Here is a 15,313-nt window from a genome sequence, read left to right as displayed (position 1 = left end):
GAGGAAGGAAATAGCAGAGGATGTAAACAGATGGAAATCCATACCATGCTCGTGGATCGGCAGACTCAATATCATCAAAATGTCTATACTACCCAAACTGATCTACAGATTCAATGCAATACCTATTAAAATCCCATCAGCATTCTTCACAGATATAGAAAAAATAATTTTACGCTTCGTATGGAACCAAAGAAGACCCCGAATATCAAGAGCAATTCTAGGCAACAAAAACAAAATGGGAGGCATTAATATGCCAGATATCAAACTATACTACAAAGCTGTAGTAATTAAAACAATATGGTATTGGCACAAAAACAGGAATATTGACCAGTGGAACAGATGTGAGAATCCTGATATAAAACCATCCTCATATAGCCATCTAATCTTTGAAAAAGCAGACAAAAACATACGATGGGGAAAAGAATCCCTCTTCAATAAATGGTGCTGGGAAAACTGGATAGCCACCTGTAGAAGGCTAAAACAGGACCCACACCTTTCACCTCTCACAAAAACCAACTCACGCTGGATAACAGACTTAAACCTAAGATATGAAAGTATTAGAACTCTAGAGGAAAAAGTTGGAAACACTCTCCTAGACATTGGCCTGGGCAAAGAGTTTATGAAGAAGTCCCCAAAGGCAATCACAGCAGCAACAAAAATAAATAAATGGGACATGATCAAACTACAAAGCTTCTGCACAGCCAAAGAAATAGTCATGAAAGTAAACAGACAACCTACAGAATGGGAGAAAATTTTTGCATCCTATGCATCCGATAAGGGACTGATAACTAGAATATACTTAGAACTCACGAAAATTAGGAAGAAAAAAATCAAATAACCCCATTAAAAAGTGGGCAAAGGACTTGAACAGAAATTTTTCTAAAGAAGACAGAAGAATGGCCAACAAACATATGAAGAAATGCTCAACATCTCTAATCATCAGGGAAATGCAAATCAAAACCACAATGAGATATCACTTAACCCCAGTGAGAATGGCCTTCATCAAAAAATCTCCAAACAATAAATGCTGGCGTGGTTGCGGAGAGAGAGGAACACTCCTACACTGCTGGTGGGACTGCAAACTAGTTCAACCTCTGTGGAAAGCAATATGGAGATACCTTAAAGCGATACAAGTGAATCTACCATTTGATCCAGCAATCCCATTGCTGGGCATCTACCCAAATGATCCAGTGACACTCTACAAAAAAGACACCTGCACTCGAATGTTTATAGCAGCACAATTCATAATTGCAAGGCTGTGGAAACTGCCCAAGTGCCCATCAATCCAAGAATGGATTAATAAAATGTGGTATATGTATACCATGGAGTACTATTCAGCTCTAAGAAACAATGGTGATATAGCACATCTTATATTTTCCTGGTTAGAGCTGGAACCCATACTACTAAGTGAAGTATCCCAAGAATGGAAAAACAAGCACCAGATATATTCTCCAGCAAACTAGTATTAACTGAGTAGCACCTAAGTGGACACATGGGTGCTACAGTAATAGGGTATTGGGCAGGTGGGAGGGGGGAGGGGGGCGGGTATATACATGCATGGTGAGTGAGATGTGCACCATCTGGGGGATGGTCATGATGGAGACTCAGACTTTTGGGGGGAGGGGGGGGAAATGAGCATTTATTGAAACCTTAAAATCTGTACCCCCATAATATGCCAAAATAAAAAAAAAAATAGGCCTGTCTATAAATCAGATATCATTAGCATCTTAGTATTAGTGAATTCTAGCATTCTTTGTTGTAATATTCTTAGATACGAACACGCTGCATTTATTAGATAACTACCACGCCAAGGTCTGTATATAAAAATAAAATCCCTATGCCCATGTTTACAGTTTAGTGTGAACGAAATACAATTAAATACACACACAAATAAGTAGAAAAAAAATTGTAAGAATGTAAATTGTTTTCAGCAGTTTTCTCTAAAGCAGAGTTCTAAGATACTTTTGTATTCTGTATAATATATTCTATAATGCTTAAATTTTTATAATGGGTATATATTCTTATATACATTGAAAAAAATAAAAACTTTTTTAAAAGGAGAAAAATCACCTGAAGGACTTTTATTTATTTTTTATTTTTTTTTTATCCCAACAATGCCATTGGTATGAAGGACTTTTAAAACTATCTGTCCCCTATCTTTTCTCTACTACTCTAATCTTAAAATTCACTAACAGTGGTTTTAAAATTATAATATTGTAAGTTCAATGATACTCACATAAGTACACAAATATTATAACATATAAATTGATTATTTGTGTTAGAAAAATAATTAGAAACTCAAAATGTTGACCATTAAGAGATTAGCTAAATAAATTATAGGGCGTTTATACCAAGAATACTTTTAAAAGAAACAGTGTGGTGATAAGGTTAAGAGTACAAACTTTAGAGCCCAGGTGCTTGAGTCTGTACCCCAGCTCTGCTGTTTGTTACTATAAACCAATTAATAACTTAAAAAATATATAGAAACACTTAACAAGCCTTTGATAAATGTTAACTAATACCTGTTATGTGTACTGAAATGATACAAAGTCAAACTTTTATTATTAAGTGAAAAAAGACACACAATATTTTAAATAATCCAATTTTAGTAAAAAAAATTATAAGGAGAACATGTTAGCATATGATTAGAAAATGTGGGAGGTGGGATGACATGTAGAATCACAAACTTGGGTTTTAGTTCTGGACTCACCACATACTATGTGTGTGACCTCAGGCAAATAATTTTTCAAGGCCTCAATTTCTTCACCTATAAAATGAGGGTAACAACCTCATGGGGTTGTTGCAAGGATTAAATAAAGAATATACCTAAAGCACAACACACAATATCTAGCACATAATAAGAGTGGTAAATGTTGGCTACTCTTGGTATTATCATCATTATAATTGTTATTAATAAGAAAAAACATGAATGTCTTGTTAACTACCATGTTTCCCTGAAAATAAGACCTACCCATAAAATAAGCCCTAGCAGGATTTCTAAGCATTTGCGCAATACAAGCCCTACCCCGAAAATAAGACCTAGTGATGGGCGTGGCTACACAGCATATCTGCACAACCCATGCATTTCGTCTCAGAGCAGTAAAGAAAATGAGCAGCCCTTCTCATCTGCCCCATGAGAGCTCTGTTGCTCGACATGAGAGATTGGGGCCAATGGTTCTAAAGGAAATAGAGTCGCAAGCAATACAGGATGGAATTCGGGGTTTGAAGAGTTAGGATGATGTTCCAGAAGAAGACAACTTAACTACATTTGAATAAATGTAGATTGTTGTACCATACTTAAAAAAAAATAACACATCCCCTAAAAATAAGCCCTAGGGTGTCTTCTTGAGGAAAAATAAATATAAGACCCTGTCTTATTTTTGGGGAAACACAGTATTATATACCTATTACCTAAAACAATGTCTTGTACAAAGTAGATACTTAATAACTACTTCTCAATTACAAGGATATTTGCTTTCATCACTATATATATAATTCTGTAATGTAAGTACTGCTATCAGAAAAAATACCAAATGATATATTTTTAACCAAACAATAATAAAACAATATTTTCCTTAAAGTAAAAGCAAGAAAGTTCTAATTTCTCTAAAACATTCAATTCAAAAAAATCAGGGGAAAATGGAAAGAAGCAATATGATAAAAGAAAAAAGGAAAACAAGTTACTTAATAGAACAGCAAAGGCTTTATCTCAAGGGCAATAATGAGAATAAGCAGTTTTATTTTTCCACCTTTCTAAAGGTTAGCCAGATTATTCTAAGCAATTTTTTGGGTCTCAGAACTAAGTGTAATTTTAAAACAGGTGCAATCACATTTAGCTTGCATTTCAAACATTAATCAAACTAATTAAACTAATTAATCAAATTAACCATTCTCTTTTTCAGCTTTTCCAAATAACAAGCCAGATATATGGAGGCATCGAATATGTGAGTTAAAACTTTTTCAAATCATTGTATACACTAGAACAATAGTTCTCAAGTGTGGTCCATGGATCTCTAGGAATCCCTAAGATCCTTTTCAAAGGGTCTGTGAGCTCAAAATTGTTTCCATTATAGTTCTAAGAAAGTTTTTGTCTTTTTCCTTGCTTTTCGATTTGCACTGTTGGCACAAAAGCAATAGTATATAAAACTGGTGGTATTTTAGCACAAATCTAGACAGTGCCATTAAACTACTTCACCGACATATAGTAATAAAACAAAAAGTCAGTTTTTACTGAAAAATGTCTTTGATAAAATAGTAAACGTTATTTTTATTAAATTCCTACATTGGAGTACAAGTCTTTAATATGCTGTGAAATGAAACAGAAAGTAGTACTAAAGAACTGCTGCTGCATACTAAAGTATGCTAGCTATCTCATGGAAAGGCACTTGAGCAATTTAGTTGTGAACTAAATCGGCAGCTTTTTTCTTGAAACATCATTTTTACTTGAAAGAAGAAATGACAGACAAATACGGTTTTCCAGACAAGGGTATTTGGCAGATATTTTCTTCAAAATGAGTGAAATCAGTCTGTGGCTTCGGAGAAAACACCTGATGATATTTGTTGTCATTGATAAAGTTTGAACTTTGAAGTAAAAATCACAACTTTATAAAACTTGGATCCATCACTGTGAGCTTAAAAATTCCTTGATATTTAACAACTTTTCTGATGATATCATAGATGATATTAACAAATGTGACTTCTTGTCAAATCATATCATTGTCAAAGCATATCAAATGTATCAACACTTAGAAGATGTACATAAATCAGTAAGTTTTCCAAATGACCAATGTACAATGGTACAAAATTATGCAGGAATAAAAGACCCATCTGAAGGGCAAGATAATCCAGAGGATTTTAACAAAAGGATTTTACAAAGTACAAATTTCACATTGCAACTAACCTTTAAGAAAGCAACACTTTTAAAGTTTTGACATAGTATCAAAGAATATCTCATTTATCAGAAAAAGATAATAATCCTCCCTTTCCAACTACACATACATGTGAGAATGGATTTTCTTTATATATTTCAAGCAAAAGCAAAACAGAACAAAAACACTACAATAGATTCAATGAAGTAACAGATAGGAGAATCCAGTTGTGTACTATTACGCTAGATATCACAAAGATTTGCAAAAATGTAAAACAATATATATTTCTGATTTTTTTGTTTTGGTAAAAAGTTATTTTTCATTTAAAAATATGTCATATATGTAAACATGTAATGAGTTTATTATTTTTAACTCAACTGATAAATATTTTTAAATGTTTCAATTTTAATATATTGATCCATAATCCTATAAACAAATGCTCTTTGGGGAATCTCAATAATTTGTAAGAGTATACAGGGGTCCTGAGACAAATAAGTTTGAGGATTGCTATACTAGAGACACACAGTAGTAGACTGGACTCCTATTTCGAAAAAGGGTTGCTCTTGAGACTTTTCAGAGTATTCAAGGACCATACCTGCTTGGCAAAAAATATTGTGTCAAGTCTGGAGTCCTGAACCACAGAGCCTGCTGGTTCTTCTCCTGGCTGCCACTTGAAAAGAAAAATTAATCCATGAACTGGCCTACAAAATAAAACACAAATTAGTGACACCAAACCTTGCTTCTTTTATAACACGTTGTTAATATATGAAATTTTAGTCACTTATTTAACAAATACAATGCAAATGAAGTACATTAATTAAATATGAACAAATTTTTAAAGATTGATATTGCCATTCATAGTTACTAAAATGTTGCCTTATAATACGCTAATAAAACTTTACATCAGGCCGGGCACGGTGGCTCACGCCTGTAATCCTAGCACTCTGGGAGGCCGAGGCGGGCAGATTGCTCCAGGTTGGGAGTTTGAAACCATCCTGAGCGAGACCCCGTCTCTGCTAAAAATAGAAAGAAATTAATTGACCAACTAAAAATATATATACAAAAAATTAGCCGGGCATGGTGGTGCATGCCTGTAGTCCCAGCTACTTGGGAGGCTGAGGCAGGAGGATCGCTTGAGCCCAGGAGTTTGAGGTTGCTGTGAGCTAGGCTGACGCCACGGCACTCACTCTAGCCAGGGCAACAAAAGTGAGACTCTGTCTCCAAAAAAAAAAAAAAAACTTTACATCAATTACAATAAAATCATAATTAAAGGTTTATTCTCAGATCTGTGGACTACTCATTTCTGCCTTATATCACCTCTCTTAAAAACAAAAAATTAAAACATAGCAAATCTAGAAGCTGTTAACCCTAGACTGAATTCAAAGATATATCAATAAAGTTCATGTAGGCTGTTTACAGATAAATGGCTGATAGTGTATGTGTGAATATATATAACTGATATTAAATATAGGAAGCTACCTCTCTATATTATTAGATTCATGTACAATCCTTCATACTACAGTACGAATGGATGCTGTCATCTCATACATAATGAAGTCATCCACTTTCCTAAAGGAACTGTTGTTGCCAATGAAACATTAAATCACTACTTTAGGATTACCTACAGTCTTTCACAACTGCCTTCTACTCAAAACAAAAAATCTTTCCTATCCTTTTAAAGATAGTTCAAATGATACATTAAATTAACCTTCACTGATCTCAGACAGAATTGATCTCATTCCATCTAAAGTGATTGTTCTTCTTGAAGGGAAGAGGAAGGTAGGAAGCAGCAAACCACCTTCTATTAAAAACAGTTGTCTGCCGGGTGCGGTGGCTCATACCTGTAATCCTAGCACTCTGGGAGGCCAAGGTGGGCAGATTGCTCGAGGTCTGGAGTTCGAAACCAGCCTGAGCAACAGCGAGACTCTGTCTCTGCTATAAATAGAAAGAAATTCATTGGCCAACTAATATATATAGAAAGAATTAGCTGGGCATGGTGGCACATGCCTGTAGTCCCAGCTACTCGGGAGGCTGAGGCAGGAGGATTGCTTGAGCCCAGGAGATTGAGGTTGCTGTGAGCTAGGCTGAGGCCATGGCACTCACTCTAGCCTGTTCAACAAAGTGACACTCTGTTCTAAAAAAAAAACCAGTTGTCATATGCCTAAGTCCCCATTTTCCCTTTTAAAGCCTATTCCTTGTCCCTATTCCAAAATTCCAAGAACTCTCCCACCAATGAAAACTCTGATAGCCCTCCATTTGCAGATACAGTGTCAGTGTTTGAGAGCATGGAGGTCAGCAGTAAGAAGCTCAGAGAGGTGATTTTGGTCTGAAAATTGGGGATAGGGGAAGGTTCTTCCTGGCATCAACATTTGAAACTTGAACTGTAACTTTCCCAAGAAGCAATGTGATAATGTGTAGATAAGTTATGAATTAATACTTAGATATATTTTCTATTAAATATGCTTTTGTAGACTGACCTATTATTCATGTTTTTTATGTTAAAATTTCCATGTTCTAACACTATTGATAGATAAGTGAATTAAAAAATCAACCAACGAATACTGTGGATATGGAATTACAGAAACAGGTTTGAATGCCTTGCAATTTATTTATCTATCAGCCTCAGGTTCTTGGTTATAAAATGTAAATAATAATACCTATCTCAGAGGATTGAAAAGAGACATAAAGGAGACAATGTATTCAGCCTAGAGTAATCCAAGTAAAATAAACAGACAAATTTGAGTATCTTTTAAAAGTTTGCTGAAGTATAGACATATTATTTTTAACACAACCAAAATTATACTTACTTTAATTTTTCAAAATTCTCAGGCTCTAAACTCCATATTTCTTCTACTTGGGCTCCTCGGCAACCTGAAATAAGAAATTATCCTCAGAAGACAAACAAATTATCTTCTTTATTTCTTTTCAGAAAAAAATAATTCATTTTTTCTTTACTATTAAATATTAATCGAAAGAAATGCACAATTGGTAGCAATAAGAAATGATAAATTAAAATGGCAAAACTGATAAAGCTCGCAAATTCTATTATTTCCTTTAAAATTTCCCAATTATTAATATTAACAATGGCAACATATTACTTTCATAATTTTAAAAGGTTTCAATAGTTTTCATTGAATCACCACCCTATGACTATTTCTTCTGTCTCTCTCAATCCCTGGTTTCTCTTCACTCTTTTTACTCACATGTTAAGTTTCCCCATCTGTCTTTAACCTTCTTTTTCTTACTGTTCACCTTTTGGGGGTCAGGGTGGGTAGGAGAGCAGAAGTAAATAACTACCACTTAACAGTGACTTTCAAATCAAATCTTTAGTTCTGACGCTTTTCCTAAATTACAATTATACATCTTCAACTATGTCAAAGTCACCTCCCTACCCCCTCCCTAAATATGTTCTTCTTCTAGAACAGTTGTTCTCAACTATGGTGAATGTACCCAGCAGGGAACATTTGGCAAAGTGAGTGACATTTTTTATTGCCACTGGAGTGAGGGTAGTTTGCTACCCCTATCTATTGGGTAGAGGCCAGGGATGTAGATAAACATCCTACATTGTTCAAGATTGCCCCTGACAGCAAAGAATTATCTGGTACATGCATTCCCAGTTACTTGGGAGGCTGAGGTGGGAGGATAGCTTGAGCTCAGGAATTTGAGGTTGTAGTGAGCTATGATGATGTCACTACACTCCAGCCTAGGCAAGAGAATGAGACCCTGTCTCAAAAAAAAAAAAAAAAAAAAAAAAAATGATCTGGCCCAAAACGTCAACGGTGCCAAAATTGAGAAACACTGTCCTACTAGCATGTATCACTGTAATAGTGTAGTGGTTAAGAAGTTGGCCTTTTCTGCCAGAGTTTGAATCCTGGCTTCTCCATTTACTAGCTACTAGCTGTATGATCATTTACCTCTCCATTCCTCATACTCACAGAGTTGTTGTGAGGAATAAATAAGATAATGCATGGGATATGTTTAACATAGTACCCAGCATACCCTAAGGGTCCACCATATGTTAGCTAGAATTACCATCACAATACAAAAAACAACCATATTTACCAGGGTTTTTTATGTCTTTATGTCTACGTAAAATGCTTTAAATGCATTTTCCCCAATCCCTGAAAGGTAAGATAAAGAAAGAGGCTTTGGATGTTAAGTGGTTTGCCTACATTCACTACAGCTAGTCGGAGCCAGAAAACTAATTAAAAGCCACATCTGGTTCTAAAGTGTGGGCACTTTCTAATATTTCAGATTATTTTCAAATGAGAGCTAGAGATACCTTTATGCTGCCTACAAAACCCAATGGTTTAAAAAAAAAAGTTGAGTCAACCAAAAATGTGACCTTGGGCATTCATATCATTCTGTACCTCAATTTGCTCTGTTTAGCAAATATCTACTAAGTGCCCATTCTGGTATTAAAAATATTGTACAAGGAGAGTTACTACATGCTATGTTGTGAAGAACTGGAAAAAAAAAAAAAAACCTGAATGTCTAGCAACATATTGACCATAATGGACATTCATATATATCAAGGTGGGAAAAACCTCATAAATGTGAACCTATGCTTGTGTGAGTGTAAGAAGGGCATGGAAAGACGCTAATGCAATTGTTAACATTGGTTACTCTTATGGGAAATCAACTGTGTAAAAACAAAACAAAAAAGCCAAACATTAAAACATTCTACATATCATACCACCACCACCACAACAAAAAAACACTAAATAAAAGTGCCCCAAAATCTTCTGCAGTTAGAATTTCAAGCGGTGACGCTGTTTAAATAATCACATGTTAAACATACACACGTCTCTTTATTTAAGGAAAATATAGTACTCAACTACTAGCACCTATCTCCTTATATATTCAATATCTAATACAGTATGGCATAATGGAAAGAAATAAGCAATGACTCAAGAGACCTAGGTTCTAATCTCAGAACTGCCTCAAAGTTCTTAACCTTGAGAAAGAATACAATTTCCTTGAGCCTCACTTTCCTCATGTATATATAAAATATTACCTGCTTCATCCAAAGCACAAAATTCTCATGAAGTATATAAGGTTATCAAACACTAAACACTAAGAATCACTTAATATAGACTCCCCTAATATGTATTAACTAAGAAGTTGGGGAGGAGAGGTTTTTAAAAGTTAATGAAATACTAGTATTTACCAAATATCTTTTGTGTGCCAAGCATGGGATTAGGCCCTGGGAAGAAGAGAAATTAATAAACTATTGCCACAGTACTTAATAACCTCACAATCTAGTAGGAAACAAGCATATACAGTTCAAAGACAGTGTAGCATGCATAAATTACATATGAAGGGTACATAGGATATGTTCTAGAAGTTCAGAGGTAGGAAAGAACACTACTATCTGTGCTGGTCAGAAAAACTGTAATGGATAATTGAACTGGGTCTTAAAAAGGATGATCATATATGACTTGTCATCCAAACCAGAACACTGTTACAAAGCGAAAGAGGGTGCTAAAATTAAAACATTCTGAAATATTTATGGATCGACTAACACATTCGTATTGGTACGTTAGGTCTATAATAGTTCTATTCAGAAACTAATTTTCTTAAAAATATACCTGGAGCATTCCTCCCTAAGAAAAGTACTCTTGTTGAGCTCTCCCAAATTGTTGCCAAGTGCCTTAAATGTAATCCACTGCTAGGTAGGCTATCTTCCAACAATGTTGACAATAATTTGTCATTCCCCTAACCTTACTAACAAGTCCATCAGAAGCAACAGGGAGGATCCTAGCTTCTGCACCTTCCACAAAAAACACTCCCAGGGCCCCCAGGTGTCTTCCCCAACCCCATACTCAGACATTCCTTGGTACAGATAAATCCCATTTGGGTGGCAATGTGACCAAATAGAAAAATCTGAATTAACAGTCCTCAAGCATCTCTCCAAAAACAAAGATTCAATTATCTGAACAGAATTGGCAGCCCTAAATTGGAGGCATTGTTAACTTGTACCTCTAAACTGAGTCTGCCTCAACTTGCTTCCAGGGGCACCATATGCACCCCCAAGAATATATTTCTATTTCTTGTGTGAAAGCTAGGCATTAACTTGCCTCTCTCCTCAAAATAAGGTGAAATTCACCTTAGGAGCAGTCATAATACACCTTCATGTTAAGGCAACATCACCTTGGACCCCAAAGTCATTCACATTTACCTTAACTTATGGGTCAGAGTTGTTATAGATGATGGAATTATTCTAACTTCCTCTGCATGCCAAGGTAGAGGCCGCAAAATCACTAATACACCTTGCAGTACCTGGATAAACAGACTGAGCCAAGAGGAAAGGTCAATACAAAAACTTTAAAAAGCTACCTGGCTTTCTAAGGTAAACACTACCAGAGATAAACAGAATTGGCACCAACCCCGTCAGTCAGGTCAGATTAGTCAGAATGGCTGAGGGAATAGCACATTTCATGTGGAAAGGGTGGGTATTTGGGGGACACAATTCTCAATGGGTTTCTCCTGTTTCTACATGTTTTCTGAGAGAAATTACCAGCTTTGCTCTGGACTATCTTTTCAAGGATGTTCATATAGTAAACAGACGTGGAATATAGAGATAAGCATCTCTCTCTGGAGCAGAGGGAAGATTTATTTGCTGTCCAAGATAATAAAAAGAACAACTACATAGAAGCAAAGGTTGAGCAGGTTTGCTAATAGCCCCTTTATAAGATTACAAGTTCCCTAAGCTCAGAGTTCCTCAGGTATTGTACATACTTACTATGTGTGCAGCCTCCACCTGACTCTGCCTCCATCCCCATGGACTTGTAGGACAAGGGAACCAATATGCAAATGTAATCTCATGCTGCCTACCACAACGTATGTAATAAAATCCTTTATCTCTAAACCAAAAGTTGTCTACTAGCATCTATGAAACTGGTAAGCTAACTGTTAACTGGCAAGGAGTATAAAATACAACATTTCATAATTCTTAACAGATTTTAGATTTTGTCAAATGCATTTTGCATCTATCTATTCACATAATCATGATTTTTTTCCTTTTTGGTTTCCTAATATGGTGAGTTACATTAATTTTTTAATGTGAAACCAATCCTAAATTCCTGGGATAAATCCCATGTAGTAATGATGTATATTTATCCCTTTAATGTATTTTGTTGGATTCAATTTCCTAAAATTTTGAATTTTTACATTTATGTTAATGTATATAGGCCTGCAGTTTTCTTTTCTTGTAATGTCTTTGTCTGGATTTGGTGTCAGAGTAATGTTGGCTCTCACAGAATAAGTTAGGAAGTATTCCTTCCTCTCAAATTTTTTTGGGACGAGTTTTTATAGAATTTGAATTATTCCTTAAATATTTGATAGAATTTACCAGTGAAACCATCTTGGCTTGAGTTTCTTTGTGGGAAGATTTTAAACTACAATTTCAATTCCTTGGGGTAAAGTTATTCATAATATTCCCTTATTATCCTTTTAATACCTATAAAATATGTAGTGATCTCACCTCTCATTCCTGGTAATTTGTCTCCTCCTTTTATGTTCAGTCTACCTAAAAGTTTACCAAATTTTATTGATCTCAAAGAAACAGCTTTTGGTTTCATTTATTTTCTCCATTGGTATTTTTCTCTTCACTAATTCCACTCTGATCTTTCACTAATTTCCACTCTGATCTTTATTATTTCCTTTTATCTGCTAACTTCAGTTTTAATGTGCTCTTCATTTTCAAGTTGCTTAAAATGAAATCTGGGGTCATTGATTTATCATAGGAAAAGTAAATCCAGTTTCCATTACTCCATCTTAGCCGGAAGCAGATGTTTATAGCATCTATTTTTATTAGTAAACTATCACAGTTTGTTTGGCAGGTTTATGTATTATGTATGCACCATACCAATTAAAAGTATAGTTCTGCTTCATTAGTTTCCTACCTGAATAAAAGCTTGGTTTCCATTAATCTTTGTATTTATATCTTCACTGCATCCACAAATAATTTCCCCTCAATGATGGAACTTTTAAAATGAGTTTACAATAGCACTCACAGATACTACACTTTTGAAAGAATCAACTTATAAAAGCTTTTTTAAAGCATGAATTAGATGGGAAAAAAATGGAAATGATGGAAATGACTGGAATAAACTGATTTTCTCTTTGAAGCATTTGATAAGACTGCCATCGCTTAAATTTTTGCAAAGTTTTTCTGGTAATAAAGCCAATTCATTAACAGTTATTGCTTTATTTTTCAAATGTGCAAATGCATAAGGTACATTTACATATCATTTTTGATGCCTGACTATATAATTTTCAATTACAGATTTTCTGCACATATGAAATTGACAGCAGTAGCTGTTAAAAGACTGAATTAATTTTAAAATAAAGTTACCTAGTACAATATTTCTGAAAGTTAACTTTAATACGTCATAATAGTTAAGGTTCTAAAGGTAAAATTTATGGCTAAACCTGCAGACATCTGAGACTCAGTGCATATCCAAAACTGAACAAGCTAGCTCTTCACTTGTAATTGTACTTCACCATCCCCCCAAGCTAGAAATCATGGAGTCATTTTTGTCTCTTTTTCCCACATCAACTCAGTCAGCAACGTCCTGATGACTTTTTTTCTTTTATGTAAGAGTAATATACTACTACTCAACCTTTACTGTAAGGTTGGCAGCCCTGAGAACTCCTTTTTTAATGTAGCATGTTATGGATGTATTTCTGCTCCCAAAGGAAGGAGGAGCAGACATTTCCAACCATGCAAATGTTGATTTAAATTCTGCAAAATTATTGAATCTACTGCCTTCTCTCTAAACCACTACTTTATGTGAAATCAATCACCTCAGACTCTGACCATTTTAAGAGACTTCTAGCTTCTCTCACTTCATTCCAATCCACCCTGCCCCCTACAAGCATAGTAAACCTTAATTATAAAAGTAATGTCATTTAAGCATTTAAATATTTTTGACAGTTAAGTCCCCAATTACTACAAGGCAAGCCAAACTATACAACAGGGAATACAATCTGGCCTTAGTTTATCTCTTCAGCTTCAGATCCAAATACACTCCTCCAATCTGTTACATTTTAGTCCTTTTGCTAGCTGTTGCCTAAACCATATACTTTAACACCACTAACACCATGCTTTTCTTTCTGCCAATGCTCTTCCACAGTCTGTGTTCTTACATTTTGTACATACTCTAACAGAGCAAGTACCATACAATTACATACCATATTATAGTTTGTGAGATTTTCAGAACAGCAGTCATGGTTTATTCACATTAAAAATTGCCAGTCATTACCACTGTGCCTAAGATATAGTAAACAATATATGCTTGATAAATGATATTCCAAATATTCAATACCTATATCAACATTTAATTGTTATCTAGAGTACAAGTTTTAACATAATAGGTAGAATTAATAATACTTGGGAAATGGAACAGATAAAAAACTTGCTGCCCAAAGAGGCTGGGAACAAGAGAAATAGGGAAGGATAAAAAGCCAAACGTGTTGATTATTTACAATAGAAGGCAATAAATATAGCCAGAGAGAAATCATGAGGTAAGTAGGTGGCCTCTAGTATAGAGCTAGCTCAAGAAAACTCACTTCACCGGAAGCCAGAAATGAGCAGAGAGCTGAACCAGTCAGCGTGTGCGGACGTCCTGTCCCAAAGAGCTAGTCACACATTCAAGGTGTTCTGCTTTGAGTAACTAGAATCTCGAGTTCCTTGGCGGCCTGGGCCTTACACACCCCATCCTTGAGAGAAGGCACACCCCAAGCTGGCTTTCTCCCGCAGGACTAATGGCCCGAGCGATGCACCTGACCACACGAGCCCGCGACAGGGAGCGCTCCGCAGAGAAGGGACAGCGGAAAGGAAAATATATGCATAAGGGATCGAGTAGGGAAGGCCCTCGAGTCAATTATAGCATTTGGGTGCTAAGACCTGATGATATAGCAGGGCGGAAGGCAGACACGATCCTCGTCCTCATGGTGTGGCTCTCAAAGCTACCGTGGAAACGTGACTGCCACGGGCTGAGAAGGGGACGGAAGACCTACATTTCCCCTGCCTTGACTCCAGGTTCCTGAAGTCCCCTCTCTTCAGACGCGAGGCGGCGGTGGCTGCAGGGAACCACTCCATGCCCAGCTTGGGCCTCCTCCCGTGACCCTCGGCCCAGGACAGTCCCCTTGGTTCTCACCGAATCCTTTAATGAGCTCGGTGAAGACCCCGGGGTCGCTTTCCATGAGGCACCACTCCCCGGCATTGCCCGTCATGGCCCCGGCCTCACACCGCCCCTCTCCACCTCTTGGTCGCGGCCGCCCCCAGCACCGGCTGCGGCCGACCACAGATCTCAGCAAACCCGCCGCCGCGCTCGTCAACCCCACGTCACCCCGCCTACTTCCCGACAGCCTCCGGGCGCCGTCACCTGCTACGCGACGGAGCGCGGGAGGACGCTCTAGCCACCCAGGAGACGTCG

At 36.4% G+C, this 15,313-nt stretch overlaps 1 protein-coding gene and 1 non-coding gene across 9 annotated transcripts in view; both read right to left on the bottom strand.

Moving 5' to 3' along the window:
• UCHL5 (ubiquitin C-terminal hydrolase L5) overlaps positions 1-15,249 on the bottom strand; it is a 50,253-nt gene extending 35,004 nt beyond the window's left edge. For 4 of the 8 annotated variants that reach the window (XR_001155908.3, XR_001155909.3, XM_012772401.3 and 1 more), the window contains exons 1-3: positions 14,895-15,028; positions 7,676-7,739; positions 5,464-5,569 (exon numbers count right to left, since the gene is read on the bottom strand). Coding sequence is in view for 4 of the 8 variants with exons in the window: in XM_012772401.3 (XP_012627855.1) it covers positions 5,464-5,569; positions 7,676-7,739; positions 14,895-14,976 (252 nt within the window). In the remaining 4 variants the exon portion in view is untranslated. The other 4 variants (XM_012772403.3, XM_012772405.3, XM_075997010.1 and 1 more) reach the window with 3 other exon arrangements.
• LOC142864047 (small nucleolar RNA U109) lies at positions 13,466-13,602 on the bottom strand. Its single transcript, XR_012914640.1, has one exon. It is a non-coding gene; the product is annotated as a small nucleolar RNA U109 (small nucleolar RNA).
• Positions 15,250-15,313: the final 64 nt, after the last annotated feature.

The sequence above is a fragment of the Microcebus murinus genome, chromosome 23 (genome assembly GCF_040939455.1).
Source record: "Microcebus murinus isolate Inina chromosome 23, M.murinus_Inina_mat1.0, whole genome shotgun sequence".
Classification (NCBI taxonomy): Eukaryota; Metazoa; Chordata; class Mammalia; order Primates; family Cheirogaleidae; genus Microcebus; species Microcebus murinus.
Note: the sequence above shows the minus strand (reverse complement) of the source record. Positions and strands in the feature narration are given on the sequence as shown.